Genomic DNA, 20,870 nt, shown 5'->3' with positions numbered 1-20,870 from the left:
TGGAAGAGCTGGTGTCAGAGCACTGGGGCTCTATGCATCTCCTGAAATATCCTGTAAAAGGAAATTATACAATTACTATAAATCCAGGAGGAGTTCATGCAGTTCGCATACAAGGATTTATAGACACGGTTATCACACGCATATTAGCACAGTAACTGACTAGATTCTTGTGCTGCTTCTACCTCCCCAAGTCTGAGCCCTGCCTTACAGGGACTCAAATCCAGGGAGCAACCTTTTTTCCAGATACGTTTTTTTGCCCAGTGGAGGAGTCGTTTTCTTCAGGCAGATCATCGTTCTGTTCTCGGTTATCAAGGAGTCTCTCTTCCTGCCCAGCTCTGCACCACCCGGGGATCCTCTCTGACCAAGAGAACACCATTTCTACTCTGATGATTACCCCATGAGCCTTATGATCTCTACATTACACTTTTAATGTGCACATCTGGTTAGTGTGCACTTTTACTCCAAGTCACCTTTGCTGGGACTATTTTTATTCACATTTAATCATTGTGTTTTTCCTATATGTATGATAACTTTTTTAGCGCTGCACTTTTATATATATTGTACATTAAACATATTTATTGAAATGCATCTTCCAAACACATTATGTAAAAACAGTACTTGGTTAAGAAGCCCAAGAAGTTAAAGCATCATGTTCTATGACATCAATGTCCTCTAGAGGTCGACGTGTTTTGCTTGTTAGCTTCCTCAGGACCCCAAAACTGGAGGCGGGCAAATCAAATGTCTTAGCTGGAAGATGTGTGTGTGTGTATATATATATATGTGTGTGTGTGTGTGTGTGTGTGTGTATACATGGATATATATATCTATATCATTAATCGTGCAAATACAGTGTCACAAACACGTCATAAACCTTACAAAAACCATTCTCCGCAGACTCGCATGCCAACATAAACAGTGACGTGGGGCAACAGCACCCACATAGAGGATCAAAACAGGTCTTGGGTGAGCGTCCACATCCAGAGCCCTTCCCCCTCGTCCCCAATCAAATGGAACCCTGTAGAAAAAACAATAAAAACAGTCCCACTACAGAAAGAAAAAGGGCAGGGGAAAGAGGCAGAAGGAAAGGAGGGGGGGGGGGGGATAATAACATCTGAAGCATAGTCCAACAATTGTCCGGTCCTGCATTCTTCTTGCACCTTCCCTTTTGGATGGGATTACCAGGTAGGGGTTTGGGAATGGTTTGCCGGATATGGTTATGATTCCTTAGACTGTGAATATTTCCATACTGACTTTCATACATATTGTTATATTTAGATTACTTCTCGGAACGCATCCATGGAATATATTGCATATGGATAATACCCGCAACGAATATATCCGCTGCTTGTCTCTTGAGTCAGTGAGTGACCTACTGCTAGTTATGCTTGGGATGGTATTATCCCCCCCCTCCTTTCCTTCTGCCTCTTTCTCCTGCCCTTTCTTTCTGTAGTGGAACTGTTTTTGTTGTTCTTTCTGCAGGGTTCCATTTGATTGGGGACGTGGGCAAGGGCTCTGGATGTGGACGCTCTCCCAAGACCATGTTTTTCCCCTATATGTGGGTGCTGTTGCCCCACATCACTGTTTATGTTGGCATGTGAGTCTACAAAGAATGGTTTTTGTGACACTGTATTTGCATGATTAGTGTGTGTGTGTGTGTGTGTGTGTGTGTGTGTGTGTGTGTGTGTGTGTGTGTGTACTTTTTTTTTTTTTTTTTTTTTCAATACAAGAGTGATAGGAGGGCCCTGCTCCTTGGAGCTTACAATCTAGGAGGGAGGGGCTAGTGGTACAAAAGGTAGTAACTGTGGCGGATGGATTGATAGGAGTAGAAGATTCCATTATTAGCTGAGGGAAGGATAGGCTTCCCTTAAGAGAGAGGTTTTCAGAGATCGCCTAAAAGTGAGCAGAGTAGGTGATAGTCTGATAGATTGGGGTAGAGAGTTCCAGAGGATGGGGGAAGCTCTGGAGAAGTCCTGGAGACAAGGGACCTAGAGAGCCGGAGGTCGTGCGAGGAGCGGAGAGTATGGTTTGGGTGATATTTGGAGACCAGATTGGTGATGTAATTTGGGGCAGAGTTATAAATGGCTTTATATGTTATTGTTAATGTTTGAATTTTATCCATTGGGCAATGGGAAGCCAGTGGAGGGATTAGCAGAGAGGGGTGGCTGATACAGAACGGTTAGTAAGGTGGATGAGTCTGGCAGCAGCATTCATGATAGACTGAAGAGGGGATATGCTGCGATTAGGTAGGCCAATGAGAAGAGAGTTACAATAGTCAAGGCGAGAGATAACCAGGGAGTGAATAAGTTGCTTACTGGTTTCCGAGGTTAGGAAAGGGCGTATCTTGGAGATGTTGCGGAGGTGAAGTCTACAAGATTTGGACAGAGATTGGAATTGGGGCTGAAAGGACAGATGGGAGTCCAGGATTACACCTAGTACCCTGGCATGAGGGGAGGGACTGATGGTTGTGTTATTGATCTTGATGGAGAAGTCAGGGGAGGGGGCATGGGCTGGAGGAAATACTAGTAACTCAGTTTTTGAAAGATTGAGTTTGAGGAAGTGGAGTGACATCCATGCCGATATGTCGCTTAGTAGGTTAGTAATGCGAGAGGAGACTGAAGGGGTGAGGTGAGGAGTAGAAAGATAGATTTGTGTGTCATCAGCATAGAGATGGTACTTAAAGCCATGGGAGTTTATCAAGTGACCAAGGGAGGTGGTGTAGATGGAGAAGAGTAGGGGTCCAAGGACAGAACCTGAGGGACCCCTACAGAAAGAGGGAGTGGAGAGGTAACGCCAGAGTTATAGGTAACGCTGAAGGAGCGCTGCGATTGGTAGGAGGAGAACCAGGAGAGAGCAGAGTCTCGGAGGCCAAGAGAGTGGAGTCTTTTTGAGGAGGAGGGGATGATCAACAGTATCAAAAGCAGCGGAGAAGTCAAGTAGTAACAGTACGGAGTAGTGGCCGTTGGTGTTAGTAGATCATTAGTGAGTTTTAGTAGGGCAGTTTTGTGTTGTGAGCGAAAGCCAGACTGTAAAGGGTCAAGAAGGTTGTTGTCAGGTAGGAGCTCAGGCGATTGTAGACTAAGCGTTCTAGGAGTTTAGAGGTAAATGGCAGCAGGGAGATGGGTCTTAGGTTGTTCAGGTTGGTGAGTTCCAGGGAGGGCTTTTTAAGTATGGGAGTGATGTGTGCATGCTTTAGAGTGGAGCGGAAGGGACCGTTAGAGAGCGAGATTGAAGATGTGAGTGAGGGGGCATGGGATGGAAGAAGAGAGTGACCGTAGTAGTTGTGAGGGGACAGGATTCAGGGGGCAGGTAGTAAGACAGACTTCTGAGAAAACCTTAGTGACCTCTTCGGTAGTAGCAAGGTCAAAAGAGGAAAGTGTTGAGGGAGGTTTAGTATAAGGTATGCTAAGTGAAATGAATGTTTGTGCAGTGGCGATGCCCCTACGAATTGCATCAATCTTATTTTTGAAGTGATTTGCAATCTCGTAAGCAGTGAGTGAGGTACTGGGTGGAGGTGGAGAAAGTAGAGAGTTAAAAGTAGAGAAAAGATGACGAGGACTGGATGATAAGCTATTGATGAGAGTGACAAAGTAGGCTTGTTTGGCAGCATAAAGGGAGGAATTGTATGTTAAGAAAGCAGATTTATATAGGGTGAATGCTTGGTGAGATTTGGTTTTACGCCACAATCGCTCCAGCGCGCGGCTATGTCTCTTAAGATTTCCGGTGTCGCCAGTCTGCCACGGTTGTAATGAACGGGGCCTGATGCTTTGTGTAGTTATAGGAGCAAGTGAGTCTAGTGTGGATGAAAGTGAACTGTTGTAGACAGCAGTGGCCAAGTCAGGGCAGGACAGGAGAGAGATTCTGTCATAGAGTTGGTCAGTTGCAGAGTGGAAAGGAGCAGGGTTCAAGTTGTGAAGGTTTCTGCGGGTAATTGTTTGCTGCTTGGAGGGATAGGTGTTTGGAGATGAGGACACTGTGAAGGCGATGAGCTTGTGATCAGAGAGGAAAGGGGGTGTTTGTGAGGTTGTAGGGAGTGCAAAGACGGGAGAAAACAAGGTGTAATGTATTCCCATCAGAGTGAGTGGAGGACTGTATACACTGTGCTAATGCAAAAGATGTGGTTATGTTGAAGAGTTGGGATGTAGCCAGGATGTTCACATTAATGGGGATGTTAAAATCTCCAAGAATGATAGTGGGTAGTTCAGAGGAGAGAAAGTAGGGTAGCCAGGCGGAGAAATCATCAAGAAAGCGCAACTCCTGTCCAGGAGGCCGATAGATCACTGCAATCCTCAGAGAAATGGGAGAAAACAGCCGAATGCAGTGAGTCTTGAAAGAAGAGAAGGATAGAGAGGGAGGGTTAGGGAGGACTTGAAAGGTGCTCAGTGGGGATAGAAGAAAACCAACCCCATCACCTTTCCGACATCTGGGTCTGGGTGAGTGAGTCCAGAGGAGGCCTCCATAGGAAAGTGCTGCGGGAGAAGCAGAATCTGCTGCTTGAAGCCAGGTTTCTGTAATTGATAGTAGGTTAAGGAAGTGGGAGACAAAAAGGTCATGGACAGAGGTGAGCTTATTACAGGCAGAGCGGGCATTCCCGAGCGCACCTGAAAAAGGGAGGGTGGTTTTTTGAGAGCACGGGGACCGATATTAAATTGAGGGTATTGCGGCTATTCCTGGAAGAAAGAGGGTGCCTAGTGTGGGGGTGAAATAGTGGAGGACCAGGGTTTGGGGAGATATCCCCAGAGGTTAGGAGAAGAAGGGTGAGGAAAGTAAGATGGTAGAGGGATGTATATGAGTGCACATGCCTTCCAGTCCTGGTGTTTGGGTCAGCAGGAGAGTAAAGTATTAGCAGGAGGTGATGAGAGCAGTAGTAGGGAGATGGCAGCAGTGAGGGTGAGATGTATAAGTTTTGGGGTGGAGCAGAGGGGTAAAGAAATTAGATTTTGGGAACAGAGGATAGTAATATGAAAAGGAGGCGTAGAGGGGGGCATATTAAAAAGAGTAGTAGGAGTGGGAATCAGACTTGTAGGAGACGTTTCCCAGGGTTTTGCTTGCAGTCCATCCAGCTTGCAGTAGAGTTCATTGTTGTATCTTCCTGCTGCTTGAGTTATCCAGCATAAAACACACTCACCCCTGCACCTCATCTGTGACTGTACACACACGTACACACACACGTACACATACCTACCTCTTCCAGGTAGGGCATTTGAAGCTAAGAAGCGAAACGCATCGACCTCTGAAGGACATTGATGCCATAGAACATGATGCTGTGACTTCTTAGGCTTCTTAGCCAAGTACTGTTTTTACATAATGTGTTTTGGAAGATGCATTTCAATAAATATGTTTAATGTATAACATCAGCTTGTCCGCTTAATGTACCAGTAAAGTCCTATTAGGTTTTGTTTCTTTTTGTATCTGTTAATTTTCAAAAGAACAAGCTCTCTTCCAGATGTCAGATATCAGTTTACAGGGATGAGATAAACTATTCAACACTGACAGGGGTGCTTACAATGATCATTTCTTATTTGTCTAAAACCTTTATCCCAAAAGGAAAAACTGTTGCTGTAACTGCTTAGAAAGGGTGAACAGGAGTTTGGTTGCAATTTTTATTAATGTATTTATATCTGCTAGTACATCTGACACTCCCCACAGACTGACAATGCCGCTGCCAAATGTGTCCCCAGTGCTCCTTCATCCAGAATGGGGGCACTCTAATACAGGAGGTGTGTTACTGACCAGATCACCAGGTGAAACAGCCTAAAAAACACAAATGCTTTGACCACATCTAATTGATCAGCTACTATATATTACATTTTTGGTTTGGCTTTAATAATAATGCTGTTAAGATTCAGGTCTGCTATTTATGGGACATCCGTCAATCTGTGGGTAGCTGTATTTTGTTTTTTCAGTGATCAGGTTCTGCATTGGTAACATGTCCTGTAAAAGGTTTGATCGTTTTTACCACAATCTGAGTTTCTTCCAACATTGTGTGATATAAGGTGTATTGTTTTGCTGTTAAACTTGCATATCGCAGTGCTCGCTTCATGTGCATTGGACAAATCTATCAGGCCAGATATGGCCATTCCCCTCATTCTCAGAAATAGTATAGTGGGATGTGTACATTGAATCTGTGGACTGCAGACAAGAAGTTAATCCATGAATGTGACCTGAATGGTGTCATAGAGCAGGGAGATAACAAATCATCTGACCCAGAGACTTTTAGATAACTTATCACTGTGTTGTGCACCTTGTACACCTAATATCTTGTATAGTTGAAGAGCAACTCTGGAAAACAGAATCACTTTGCTATGTTTTAATGCTGTTCTGCACAAGTTCATTTGTATTAAAGCAGCCGTTCTCAACGGTTTTTTTTTTAAAATTTTTTTAATAGAGGAGCCCTTGAAATAATGTTCTGGGCGCAGGAGCCCCTGCTATCATTGCTATATCTACAGCACAGGGTACATTAATGTGGTCACTGGGAAGAATGCTGCTTACATTTGTTGTCAATGGCCAGAATGCTTCACTTACAGATAGCTAAAAAAGATCATTGGTTACTTTAAAGAATACGTAAACCCAAAATTTCATATTCTTGATATGTTCCTGCTGTACCATGTACTTGTATGAAAAAGTATCCTTGGCAGCACAGTAGCTAAGTGGTTACCGCGTCCTCCTGGCAGCACTGGGGACGTCGTTTCGAATCCCAACCACGTTACCTGCATGGAGTTTGCATGCTCTCCTTGTTCTCCAGGTACTCTGGTTGTATGAATGTGAGTTAGGGACCATAGATTGTAAGCTCCTTGAGGGCAGGGACTGATGTGAATGTGTAACAAATATGTAAAGCATTGTGTAAAATTGACAGCGCTATACAAGTAACTGTAATAAATAAAAATAAAATCCTGCTCTCTTTGTATTGCTTCCTTTGAGTGAAATCCCTGGTGTTCCTGCCAGTCCCTCTGCTGTGAAATCCCTGGTGTTCCTGCCAGTGCCTCTGCTGTGAAATCCCTGGTGTTCCTGCCAGTGCCTCTGCTGTGAAATCCCTGGTGTTCCTGCCAGTGCCTCTGCTGTGAAATCCCTGGTGTTCCTGCTAGTCCCTCTGCTGTGAAATCCCTGGTGTTCCTGCCAGTCCCTCTGCTGTGAAATCCCTGGTGTTCCTGCCAGTCCCTCTGCTGTGAAATCCCTGGTGTTCCTGCCAGTCCCTCTGCTGTGAAATCCCTGGTGTTGCTGCTAGTCCCTCTGCTGTGAAATCCCTGGTGTTCCTGCTAGTCCCTCTGCTGTGAAATCCCTGGTGTTCCTGCCAGTGCCTCTGCTGTGAAATCCCTGGTGTTCCTGCCAGTGCCACTGCTGTGCAATCCCTGGTGTTCCTGCCAGTGCCTCTGCTGTGAAATCCCTGGTGTTCCTGCCAGTCCCTCTGCTGTGCAATCCCTGGTGTTCCTGCCAGTCCCTCTGCTGTGAAATCCCTGGTGTTCCTGCCAGTCCCTCTGCTGTGAAATCCCTGGTGTTCCTGCCAGTCCCTCTGCTGTGAAATCCCTGGTGTTCCTGCCAGTCCCTCTGCTGTGAAATCCCTGGTGTTCCTGCCAGTCCCTCTGCTGTGAAATCTCTGGTGTTCCTGCCAGTCCCTCTGCTGTGAAATCCCTGGTGTTCCTGCCAGTCCCTCTGCTTTCCAGCGTGGTCAGTTTTCTAGCTGTGCTGGAACTCTGACTGCGGTCTCTCTAATGATCAGATGTCTTCCCACACCCCCACCTTGCACAGCCATTAACTGGGGAGTTCATTACAGCCATTAACTGGGGAGTTCATTGTGCTGCTGTTTCTCTTCCCCAACTCTTATGCAGCTGAGAACAGAGGTTATGTGATCATTATAAAAAAAAAAAGGGGGGGAAAAGGTGTTTATAATGTTTTTTTTTTTTCATATCTATATACAAATAGTTTACTTTTTCAATTTCTATTTTAAACTGCAAGGGTTGTTTTGTGCATACATTAACTGATAGGCAGAAATTGCCAGTTGCTCAAGGAACCCCTAGCAACCCAGAGGAGGAAGAAGAGGCTTTGAGAAAGGAGCTGGGCGGTGCCGCAGGCAGGGAAGCCCTGCGTTACTTTTATGCCTCCCAGACTGCTTTGGCGGGATATGCATCCCCCTGAGAAGTGACACCCTGGGATACCCAACATCCATCCAGGATGCAGTGGCATCTTACTGATGCTACAGTGATATGTGCATGATAGGTTTTTAAAGCGGAGCTCCAGTCTCTCCCCCCAAAAATTAAGTCACCAGCTGCAAATACTGTAGCTCGTTTGGCTGTACTTCACCTGTGGATCACGGGAGTGCAGTTCCTTCATTTCCTGTTTTCAGCTGACAGCGTGCTAAAGTCCACTGCGGGCTAATGGCGCCCAGCTGGTCCAGGCTGGGGAAAGATCCTGACTTTAAAGTCGGGATCCACCCAGATGTCTGGACCGGCACCTGGCTCAGCCTCTCAGTGAGCCAGAGCCAGTTGCCCCCTCCATCTCCACAGCCCAGCGCTCCAGTGAACTGGGGAAGGGGGGGGGGGGGGGGGGCAGGCAGAGCAGACAGTGGAGACTGATGGTCACCTCTCTGTGCTCAGAGCGACAGGTAGAACTGATTGATCAATGGTGTCTGATCGCTCAGTTCTTACCCTTAGAGCTGGTGGGAGACAGATGCTGCATCCACCAAGGCAAAGGTTCATACACGCCATAAGAAAATCATACAAGTATTTCCGTATGACGAAGAATTGGCTGATTATCTGATAGTGTAGTGCTTTCGTCAGCCGATTTTCGTTTTTTTTGGACGACAAAACCCGAGGGTGGAAGCTAGAAAATTTTTATCGTATGTGAACACAACGTCTTATTTTTGTTTGAATATTTCCGTACAAATTCTGTACACATTACACTGAAAAAAATGCTCATGTTCAGAAGCGTAGAACAACCCTACACTTCCTCTTCTACTATGCTAGTACGTAGCTATGTTTGCCTTTGTCGGACGAGGATTTTCTTACTACTTACTAATTAGCCAATACCATTCGGACTACATCATGATATGGAATCGTGGGAAAACAAAACGATCGCTCTTCTGATTTTCTTATAGTGTGTAATAGGCTTATGTTTGATTTAAAGAAAATAACACAAACCCATACATCTCTTTTAATAAAGTGTCTGAGAAAAACTTTGTCTCAACTGTAGCATAGTTAGTCTGCTAATAAATTTTCATTTTCTAAGCTGTGGGGGGGGGGGACCCCGAAAGATAGAAGCTGATTGTTTGCTATGGGCAGTGGCAACAGTTGAGATAAAGAGGTGGCATGAGATACTGAAAAGTAGTGCTGATATGAAACAAAGAATAATGAAATATTAGAACAGTATTTTAGAGTATTTAAGAATAAAAAAATATTCAGTTTGGATTTACATCTACCTTAATGGCCGGTACACACCTGAATCACACAGGAACGCAGGTTTCCCGCACCATGTTCAAGTGAATGAGCCCCAAATGTTTGGCTGAATTCCCAGAAGTATGATCTCCATGCATCTCCCCATATCCCTCCCACAAGTCTCGAAAGCCTGAACTGCAGATTCTTGCAGGCTGGTCATACACCAGTAGAATTTAATTTTCAGAATCATTTTGCAAATGTTTAGTGGGCTCAAATCAACATTTAACCTTTGTGGCGAGAACATTGGAGCAGGATGGGTATTTATTTTCTTGAATGAACAACGTTCTGTGAATGTCTGTTTTGTTCTGGATAAATTAAACTTAGGGTAGCTTCACACTGACCTGCTGTACTTTTGGCTGAAGCGCAGCTTACTCACTTTTCTTGTCTGGGTTAGTGCTGCTTTCCCATAGACTTTGGTTCTGTCCTGCTGACTTGGTGCTCTTTGTGATGGTACACCACAACCACGGGGCATTGTAGAAGTCTATGGGAAAGCACATTTAATCTATGGTTTTTTAGCGGGTTAGCTGTGCTTTGCCCAAAGCACAGCTGGACAGTGTGAAGCTGTCCTTATTGTAATGAAACCTGTTTAATATGTTTGGAATTCCATTCAAATAACTGGTCTTGGCAAAATTTTAAGGGCATTTGAACAAAATTAGTTGACATCAAAGATGGGAAGAAATTATTCTGATAAATTATATTTCTATAAATGTTTGACCCAAAATATGACCATGTATGGCCAGCTTTACCGATGGTGTCTGTGATGGAGGGACATAATGACCGTCAATGCACTATCCTGATTATCACAGTAGGGAATAGCTGTAATTGGGACTGGCTTTCAAACCCACCTGATTAGGCCCCATGTACACGGGACACTTCTGAACAATGGAAACTGACTGCTGGAAAACATAGGTTAAAAACCGTCTGTTTAGCCGCGTTTGCATACCTCGTTTATGAGCGTTTGCGTTTAGAAACATTTTTTAAAGATAACCTCAAGAGACCTTCCAAAATTCCCAGAATGCACTGAAAAATAGTAAAAAAAATTTACTATTTTAGACATTTTGAGAGAAATGGAGAGAGCAGTATTTGTTGAGATTAGCTGTTTTTTTGTTTTTTTTGTAGTGTTTGGATGTGTTCCAGCTCATTTCTGTGCAGAAATTATTGCAGCAGTGTCTAATATATTTTCTTTAATGCGAAACCTCAAAGTATGGTGTACCGGGAAAACGCTTTGCATGCATTTTTCATGATGAAAAAAGGCTCTGGATAGCATCTGGAAATAGAAGAATTAAAAAAAAAAATTGCAAACGCTTATGAACGCGGTTAGCTGCGTTTACAAGCGTTTGGCGGTTGAAACATTGATAAAATCTACTCCTGAATGCAAATTTTCTGCGTTCAAAAAAATGACTGTAAACTCAACTGCCTGTAAACAAAGATGTGTACATGGACACATAGGAAAACATTAGGGGGAGTTCAGGGGCTGCTGGAAAAAAAAAAAAAACGCTGAACAGATCCTAAACGTGAGTTTATCAGCTGCAGTGTACATGAGCCCTAGGCTTTCCTTTTTGAAAGCAATCATACATGGTCTGATGGACATGAAATGATCACCCAGGTGAGTTAGATCAGCTGTCATCTTATGTGTACTGGTATCCATATTTTGTATGCTGTTCAGTTATTGCTGTTGATGCATCACATCACTTCTGACTTTCCAGTTGTGTCAGTGGGTATTGTTTACACTGAGGAAACCCTCCCCCTCCTCACATCTGATAACATGAAGGTCTGAATTAATTGTCACCCAAGTGTCAGGTTATTGGTATAGACACGTTAGACACATCTGTCATGAGTTTTGTTTAGTTAGTGTGCTGAACATATATGCAAGGTATTTTAGTTCAGAGAATATTGGAAGAAAACTGAACACTTGAGGCTGGGGTTACACTCATGCGGTGCGGTACGTCGCATGTGATTCGCACAGGAACCGCACCGCATTCCTGTGCAAATCACATGCAAATTGTGTGCGGTGCGACTTGTGCCATACATTATGTATAGCTTAAATCGCACCGTATCCGCACCAAAAAGGTGCAGGACCCTTTTTTTGGGTCCACAGTAGAATCGGATCGCATGGGTATTGACACCTATGCTATCCGATTCTGCACATCGCACCGCGTTTTGTGAACGAATTTCGGGGTGTTAACATACAGACCCACAGCGGTTTGCATGAGTTGGGTGTGATTCTGATGTGGTGCGGAATTCGCACAGAAATTTCCGGACCGCATCAGGATGGAGACATGGGTGGATGGGCGAGTTCACTTTGCATGTTAAAATCAATGTTTTTGGTTCATGGTGCCCAGATGCAGTGTAGCTCCACTTTAAGCACTACTTCTTGCTGTAGGTTGGTCTGTTAAAGTAGAACTAAAGGCAATTTTTTTTCAATTTAGGTAGAATAGGGAGGAGATATAACCCTATAATATAAATTTGAGATATTCACTGTTGGTGATGACAATAAACAGGATAAGTAGGACGAATCTCCCCAATGAGGGCACAAACAAAACAAAAAAAACTGACCAGTATTCTGATCCCTCTCCAAAAAAAAAATATTTTGCCTTTAGTTACACTTTAACAACTTGCCCTCCAGAGGATTTACCCCCCTTCCTGACCAGGCCATTTTTTGCATTACGGCACTGTTACTTTAACTGACAATTGCATGGTCATGCAACGCTGCACCCAAATGATATTTACATCCTTTTTTCCCCACAAATGGAGTTTTCTTTCGGTGGTATTTGATCGCCTTTGCATTTTTTTTTTATTTTTTGCACTGTAAAAAAAGGCAAATTTTGAGAAACAATATTTTTGACTTTTTGCTATTAAACGTCCAGTAAAAAATAAAATTTCATCATAAATTTAGTCCAAAATGTATTTTGCTACGTCTTTGCTAAAAAAAAATCACAATACATGTAAATTAATTGGTTTACGTGAAAGTTATAGTGTTTACAAATGGTGGTATATATACTGGTAATGGCGCTGTTCAGCGACTTATAGCAGGACTGCGGCCTGCATTCTGACACTGGGGGGAACTGACTTGGTGTCACTGACATCCCCAATGACACCAATACAGTGATCAGTGCTAATAAAAAGCACTGACACTGTACTAATGGTACTGGGCAGGAAGGGGTTAACTGTATGCTGTTTTACACTGTGGCTGTGTTTTGTGCTTCACTGTAAGCTCGCTGCTTTGTATGGCTATGCAATGCACAGCCATGCAAAGCAGTGTGCAGGAGCTGATGGGAGAGAACGGTTTTGTTTGCAATCTGATCTGATCCGCATCTAATGCCCTGAACACACTGTCAGTTTCTTTTTATTATTTAACTCAGCAGGCTGAACGAAAAAAAACCTGACCGATCGCTGTACTAGCACAAGCGGTGTTAGTACAGTGATTGACAGAGGGACTGCTCTACACTTGTATAGATGAATCAGAGTGACTTACGAGCCACAGGTGTGATAATTACTAGAGGATCGCAAACATGAAACATAACTACAACTGTGTTGGAAATATCTACAAATATATGTTGCACTCCTAAATACTTCTCAATAAATAATAATTAAATTATTACCGTTAAATGAATTCAAATTATGATACAAATAACTAATAAAAGTGTATAAATACCAAAAAATATTTAAATAGTTTCAACTAATCCATCTCCTCCAAATAAATATCAAAATAATTCCACATGACATACTCCTCTAAAAAATATTTTACCAAGTGCTCATAAATCATCTATTAGTGACATGATGTACTTACGAATACCCTCAATTTCATTTATATTCATAATACCCTCATTTAATATAATAAAAATAATAAACCAACTAATAACCCTCAACTAAAACGCATTTAGATGATCCCCATAAATAAAAATAACCAAATGCTCATAAATAATTAGTAGTGATTAGTATGAATCCAAATATCATCAAAATAATAGTCCCATTGAATAAACAATTGTTTATATGCTTGTTGTTCTTCAATTTGTGACTTTTGTGAATCCTTCAAATAGTGAAGATGTGCGCTCACCTCCTTTGATGCCTGCAATTAGGCTATACACGCTTTCGGTTCACTTTCCCTGGAACCTGCTGGACATATACTTTTGCTGGTGAAATAGGGAGATCCTTCTACACTACACTTACCACCCCCACCTCTCTTCCTTGCCAGAACACACCAGTCAGCTCTGTCAGTCATTGGCAGAGAGCAGTGATCGGAAGCTGATCGGCAGACCTTTTTTGGTCATGCCCCTTTGAGAGAAGCTGGACACTGGCTAAATGGCGGCTGGTTTGTGTACCTGGCTGATACCACCTAATGTTCAACTTATGTGTACAGGGCTTAAATCGCCGCAATAGAAAAGCACTATGTGCTTAAGCTGATGAACACACATACAATTCTAATATCCCATGACTTCATTGAACACGCCCATTTAAACATTCACAGTGATTGAGGAAAACGCAAGTGAACACTTAGAATTATTACTTCAACGAAAGCTAATTGGAGTCAGTAGTTTGCTCCCTTGGAGTCTAATTAATGAAATAAGTTTGGAGGTGAGGTTTAGAGCTGCTTTGAAAAAAGACATGTTAGATCGACTTCTGTACAACCAGGGGGCCCATATGTGAATCGAAATTTGGCTGGTCCCTGCTGCACTGGCCAGATTTTGATCCATGCATGGCCAGCTAAAAATGGTTCTAAAGCGTGAAGGTTGTTACCTTAATACATTCTCTGCATTAAGGTAAAAAACCTTCAGTGTGCTGCTCCCCACTCCAGACCCACCTTTTACTTACCTGAGCCTGATCTTGATCCAGCGATGAGCACGAAAGCAGCGTCTCTCTTTGCTCTCTTTCCTTATTGGCCATTGGCTCCTGCTGCTGTCAATCATTGCCAGTAGGAAGTGAGGTAGTTGCACAGAGCTGGCTTTGGAGCAAGCATGCATGATTGCCCTCATAGTGGCTTGCTATAGGGCACTTGGCAGGGGGGAGCAGCAGACAACGCTGGTGGAGGACCCTAGAAGAGGAGGTTTAGGGCTGCTCTGTGGAAAACCATTACACGGAGCAAGTAAGGATGACATGTTTCGTATTTTAAAGAATATAAAATGTAAACCTTCTACAATCCCTTTCCTGCTCCTAAGGTGTTGGTCCCTCTCTGACGAGCGAGATTCTGCCACCTTTAGACTAGAGAGTAAGTGTCTCCATAGAAGCAGATGAGTGTTCTCTTTGCTCACTTAGCAATCCTGTTGCTGGTGTGTTGCCACCAGGGACAGGATCAATAACAAGATGTTGCTCTAACACTGGAAGCTGCAAAGCTACAATAAGGAAAGCTGGTGTCACCACCTTAGCTATGTGATAATGATTTGGGTCGTTGAATCATAAACAAGCCCAGCTGTGCCATAACAAATTCTCAACACTGCTGAACATACACAATATTGAATATGGTAAAACGCAGCTATGTGGTACTTTATTTAGTGCCATTATCATTTTTTTTCCAGTTTCAGCAAAGATTTCTAAACTATCCGACATATTGCTTTCCCATATTCACTATTGACATGTAGCTGTTAACCGCTTGCCAACTACATTGCTTAGATGTACGGCTGCAAGATGGCACTCCTGTGCAGCTCTCTCAGGAAGAGGGCACGTGCACGCCTGTCGCCCCACCTGCGTAGACATATCACAAGCCGATCAGCGGGTCCCGACCAATGATTGACTGCCAGAAACCGGTGATGGCAAAGAGGCTGACAGGACAGAGCTCTGTGTATGTAAACAATAGAGAGCTCTGCCCTGTCTGTGGGGATGTGCCGGTTTTTGTTTCTTTGCAAAGCAGGGAATAAAAAGCAGCTCATCCCCTAGTAAAAACACCACACTGTGTACACACAAAGCACTGTTACGCATACACTTAACCCTTTGAGCACCTCTGGAATGTTAAACCCCTCCCAACCAGCGCCATTAGTACAGTGTTGGTATATATTATTAGCACTGATCACTGTATTAGTGTCACTGGTCCCACAGTGTCAGATTGATCACCTTACTCTTACAGTCCTGCTATATGTTGCTGATTGCTGCCATTACTAGTATTAAAAAATGTAAAATAAATAAAAAATCTAGTATATATCCCATATTTTGTAGACACTATAACTTTCGTGCAAGCCAATCAATATACTTACTGGGTTTCTTTTACCATAAATATGTAGCAGAATAAATTTTGGCTAAAATTTGTGAGGAAATTTGATGTAATTTTTTTTATTGGATGTGTTTTATAGCAGTAAGTAAAAACAAAATAAATAAATAAATATATATATATATATATATATATATATATATATATATATAATTTATTTATTTATTTTTTTTCAAAACTGTTGGTCTTTTTTCATTTTATAGTGCAAAAATAGAAAAAACCCAGTGGTGATCAAATACCACCAAAAAAAAGTTTTTTTTTGTGAAAAAAAGTATATACATCTCATTTGTGTACAGTGTTGCATGACCGCGCAGTTGTTAAAGACTGCAGTGTGGTATAGTAAAAAAAATGGCCTGGTCGGGAAGGGGGTAAAATGTTCCAAATGGCAAGTGGCTAATCTTGCACTTTGGGCTCCTTCTCCTTATGTTGTCCTATGGTCAGACAATTGCTGGAGTATTGGGGCTAACTTGGGGATCTCTGGTACAGACTTTCTCAAATTTGGTTCTGTGAAACTCTAGGTTTCCTCCGGAGGTTGTTAGGGGTTTGTAGAGAAAGGTGCAGTTTCTGCCTCTCAGATAAGTTCCTACTGACACCAATGATCTTTTTAGCTATTTATGAGGGTTGATTCTGAGAAATGACCACAAGTGTAAGAGGCATCCTTCCCACTGACCTTCACACTTCTGTAGATATAGTAACTATTAGTAGGGATTTTGAGACTGGAAAATAGTTTGCAGGGTTCCTCTATTTAAAGGGTGTAAAGGCTGCTCTGGTTGCGGACAATGAAGGCTGAAAAAAAGCCTTTTTTCTTGGTAGAACTCAACGATGTGTTGGATAAAAATGTAATAAGAGTTCTGATTATTTTTAGGTGTGGTTTTTTTTTTTTTTTTTTTTTTGCACATGAATGTAAGTAACAAAAAATACTTTGTATTTGAAATCTGTTTGATCCTGTGTTATCCAGTGTCCCGATGGAAAGCACCTGGAGGGACTTTCAAAGCAGCTGGACTGGGATGCACGAAAGATCCAGAGGTGGTTCAGACAAAGGCGAAATCAGGATAAGCCGAGCTTAGTAACAAAATTTTCAGAGAGCATGTGAGTGAATTCATCTTCTGTGTCTATTATTGTAATTAGAAGTGTTTGCTGGTAAAACACATGGTATTCACATGATATTTCCATCACATATTTTAAAAAATGGCATTATTGAATAAAGACTTCATATTTTTTAAACATTATGAATAGAATAAAGAAACACATGCAGTACTTCCCAGCAATACACATTTCCTTGTACTTTTGCTCTAAAGACCCTAAAAGTATAGAAAAATACCTGGTGCTGTGCCAGAAATGCCCACTTGTGGGCTGATAACAGAGTATTTATGTGGTCTGAGTGGTGTCAGCCCTAACCAGTTGTCTTTTTTACTAAACTACTCTAACCTTGTTTATTATCCTGTTCTCAACAACAGAGACTAATTGATCTTCAGACTCCATGCACACGGGACATTTTATTAGCACTGGTAATGTTAGCTGTGTAAAGTCATGTTAAAAACGTGAGTTTTTCAGAGTTTTTACAATAGCGTTTAGTGGCATTTTTCCACGTTTTGCGGTTTTAGCACTTTTTTGGCCCAAAAACAGTTTTGACGGGGGGGTCAAAAAAAGTCCAAAAAAGCTGGTTTGCTGTAAATTACCACGTTTTTCAGCATTAGAGTGTTTGTACAGCTAAAAAAAATTTCTCTAGAAACCTACTAGTTCTGAGTTTTTTTTCCAGCCAAAAATCGCCCCCTTTCAAAAAACGTTGATTACAGTCTGTGTGCGCATGGACACATAGGATAACATGCTGGGGAGTTTACTGGCTGTAATGTTAAACGCCAAAAACAGCAGCTGTAAAAACGTCCAGTGTGCATGAGGACTTGCTCCCAAGAAAGAAGCTAGATGAGCTATTTGGCCTCCTTGAGATAACACAGGAAGTGAGCACACGATGCAACAAGGCCTCATTCACACTATACGTGCAGAAAAACTGATGGAAACTGACATGCAGATTTCACTTGCAGAGACATCAGTTTTCATGCACGCTTCAATGAGTATTATACACGTTGCAGATTTCTGCGCCAAAAAATATCTGCATGTGATACTAGTGCTGCATAGAAAACAATTGATTTTGTTGTGCCCTTCCAGAACACGTGCAGAAAAACTGACGTCTCTGCACCACGGTGTGAATGAGCCTTAAAGCTTTGCATTTCAGACCTGGTCAACTGTTATTTTTTACACTTATTGAGCAGATGTAACAGAAAAAGACTTTCCTTAGTATATTTAACAGGCCAGATGGTAGCAAATAAGAGAAGTTTGCTGTTGAGGTTTACGTACATGTTAAAGTGGAATTAAGTATCGCAGTGTATATATATATTATTTTTCTCTTTAGTGGGCCCTCGGGAGGTTTATGCCACAATGTGCTAGTATGCACCAGGTGATAGCACATTATGGCAGACCTATCTGTCAAATGTAAGCCTCCATTGCTGCACTCAGCTCTGCAGCTGGACCCTGGCGGTTCCATCTTCTCCCAGGTTCGCTCTGTTAGACCGCTTGAATGGCAGGGCTGTGATGATGTCACTCTTGCACATGTGCACGGTAGGCATAAATGTACTCTTGAGCTGCACTTGCAGGGGGAAGTATCTATTGCAGGGTATCTTCTGTCATTACAACCCTACCTGTCTTTCAGTGTTGTGTTTTTTTTTTTTTGTTTTTTTTTTTTTAGTTTAATTCCACTTTAAATGTAGTGAACCAGAGCCATCAATCAGAATTCACCTTGTATTCGTCTGACCTTGTGAAATGGGATTGGGTACTATGGGTTAATGCATTTGCGATCTTCATTGGATGAGGCTGAAATTGTTGATTCCTTTTTAGGGATAAAAGGCAGAGCCATGTAAATTATACCTTGTGCCTTAGTGGCCATCAGGGTTACCGACTTGTTTGTTTATTTGCTGACATACAGGACTCACCAGGGTTATGTGGCTGATTTAATCCAGGTAAAGATCTGATTTAAGCCGGCCATAGATGGATCAAATCTTAGCCAGTTCAGCAGGGGCCAGCCAAAATTCGATCCATCTATGGGTAAGCTGGTTGTACTCAAGTCAATCCATCGATCAAATTAGAGTACAACCAGCCAGTTGGATTGTTTTACACGCGATTACTGCCGGCAACTATAGCCACTAACAGTAATTGTGTTCTGTCGACTGGGGGGACTCTGCCGGCAAAACACAATAGTGGTGCTGGGGTGGATTACCCCATCAACAATGAGTGTATTGGAGGGAATCGAGTGATGATCAATTCATTTACGGCTTGCCTACGTCCTTTGAGCCACAGGACATGTGTAAATTTGATTTAGCAGAAAATAAAGGGATCATCTAGCAAATGTTGTGACTAGAACTGGCCATACACCAGTAGATTTTTGTTCCAAAGTTTAAAAAACAGCTGCTCGTTTTTTGTTTTGTTTGTTTTTTTTTTTGTTTTTTTTTAATCATTAGTGGGGTCCAATCGATATAAATTTTTAATTTCAATGATAAAATTTGATTGAACAGGATAGAAACATTTTTTTCAATACATTTCTAAGAGTGAATGTGGTTTTTGTTGAGAACATTATATTCATTCCACTAGGGGTGCAACGGTATCCGTATTGGTGCCAATACTGAGTATTTTCATGAGTACTTGTGAAAATACTCCTGATACCTTAACTGATACTTTGCGGTGCGATTTGCGTTAATAGAAGCAAATTGCACCGGAAAGATTAGCATGCGATTCCGGTCCAAATCTTATGCAGTTTCCACACTGCTCCTGTGTGAACCCAGGCTTGTCATAGCCCGAGTTCACACAGGAGCGGTGCGGGAAACCTCCATGCAGGCATCCAATGCTGAGTCTCTGGTAGGAGAGGAGACCGCAATGACCGTTTGGGTTAGAGATCTTTTGCTCACTTCCGTCAGGCGGAGAGACGCTGAACTGTCATCGCTGCAAGGAGAGGAAAGAAAATGGAGGCGATTTCAAATCTCTGCTGCTTTCTCTCCTCTCCTACCACTGAGACTCTGCATGGGATGCCTGCAGAGAGGTTTCCCGCACTGCTTCTGTGTGAACTCTGGCTATGACAAGCCGTGGTTCACACAGGAGCAATGGGGAAACCACATGTGATTTGGACAGGAATCGCATGCTAATCTTTTGAGGTGTGATTTTTCTTAATGGATGCAAATTGCACAGCAAAGTATTGATATCGGTGAATACTTGACCGAAAGTATTGTTACTGGCCGATAAAACACACAAAAAAAAAAACCTGTATCGGTGCATCCCTACATTCCACAATCAATTGCTAAATCAGAATTCTGAAGTACTTTCAAATGCCGTTCGTCAAGTTATTGAATGTACTGTGAATTTTTGTATGAATATTTGTACAAACAGTGTTTTGATTTTGAAGTGTTTTGATTTTTTCATCTTTAAAGGTACTCCTAGATACTTGCTGTATTGTCTGATACTTGCATGACAATTGAGCATTGTGTGAAGTATTATAAAAGGTGACCTTGAAGGACAGCAGGGAAAAACATGTCGGAGTGGAATTTTTGTACAGCTTCCCTTTGTGTGGTTCACAGCCATTGCAAATGATTGTAGGATGCTCTCAATATGTATCTGAAACAAACAAAATTATTATATGATGCAATCATTACCTTTTGCTGCAATATGTTTTAATGTAGATAATCAATGTTATTGGGAAGGGTGTTATTAGATTTTCTCTTGATATTAGTGGCTCTGAAGTTTTCCAAATCATATTTCTTCTCTTTTCACTCTATATTCTTTCTAGGTGGCGGTTTATATTTTACTCCTATATCTTTTCCTATGGAGTATGGTTTTTGTGGTCGGTGAGTAGTCCTATGATTTTTGTATTCAAAGCTAACGTTAACCAGTGTTATCTGTCGATATCCTATAAAAAATACCTGCACTGTGAGTTAGGCTCCATTCACACTCATACGGGAAATCGTTTGACTTTGGAGTACGACTTTGATGCGACTTTGACTTGACTGTACACTCTGTGGATCTAAGTCGCATCAAAAGTTGCACCAATTTAGTGCAGGCACTTTTTCAAACTCGCTGTGACTTTAAGTCGCACTGATATGGACAGGTGCCATTGAAAATAAAGGGCTGCAACTTGTCATGTCCAAAGTCCCATGACAAGTTGCACAACTGTGAATGGTACCTAAAAAAAAAAAAAAAATGTAATA

At 42.2% G+C, this 20,870-nt stretch overlaps 1 protein-coding gene across 1 annotated transcript in view; it reads left to right on the top strand.

Moving 5' to 3' along the window:
• The window catches only part of LOC149444926 (ceramide synthase 6-like), a 61,098-nt gene extending 40,429 nt beyond the window's left edge, over positions 1 to 20,669 (top strand). The window contains exons 3-4 of the mRNA XM_089654393.1: positions 16,583 to 16,713; positions 20,453 to 20,669. Of these exons, the coding sequence (XP_089510519.1) occupies positions 16,583 to 16,713; positions 20,453 to 20,669 (348 nt within the window). The remainder of the gene's footprint in view (positions 1 to 16,582; positions 16,714 to 20,452) is intronic.
• The last annotated feature ends 201 nt before the right edge of the window (positions 20,670 to 20,870 follow it).

Source organism: Staurois parvus, unplaced genomic scaffold (genome assembly GCF_062004578.1).
Source record: "Staurois parvus isolate SC_StPar_1 unplaced genomic scaffold, SC_StPar_1.0 ptg000761l, whole genome shotgun sequence".
NCBI lineage: Eukaryota > Metazoa > Chordata > Amphibia > Anura > Ranidae > Staurois > Staurois parvus.
This window is presented reverse-complemented; position numbering and strand designations above follow the sequence as displayed.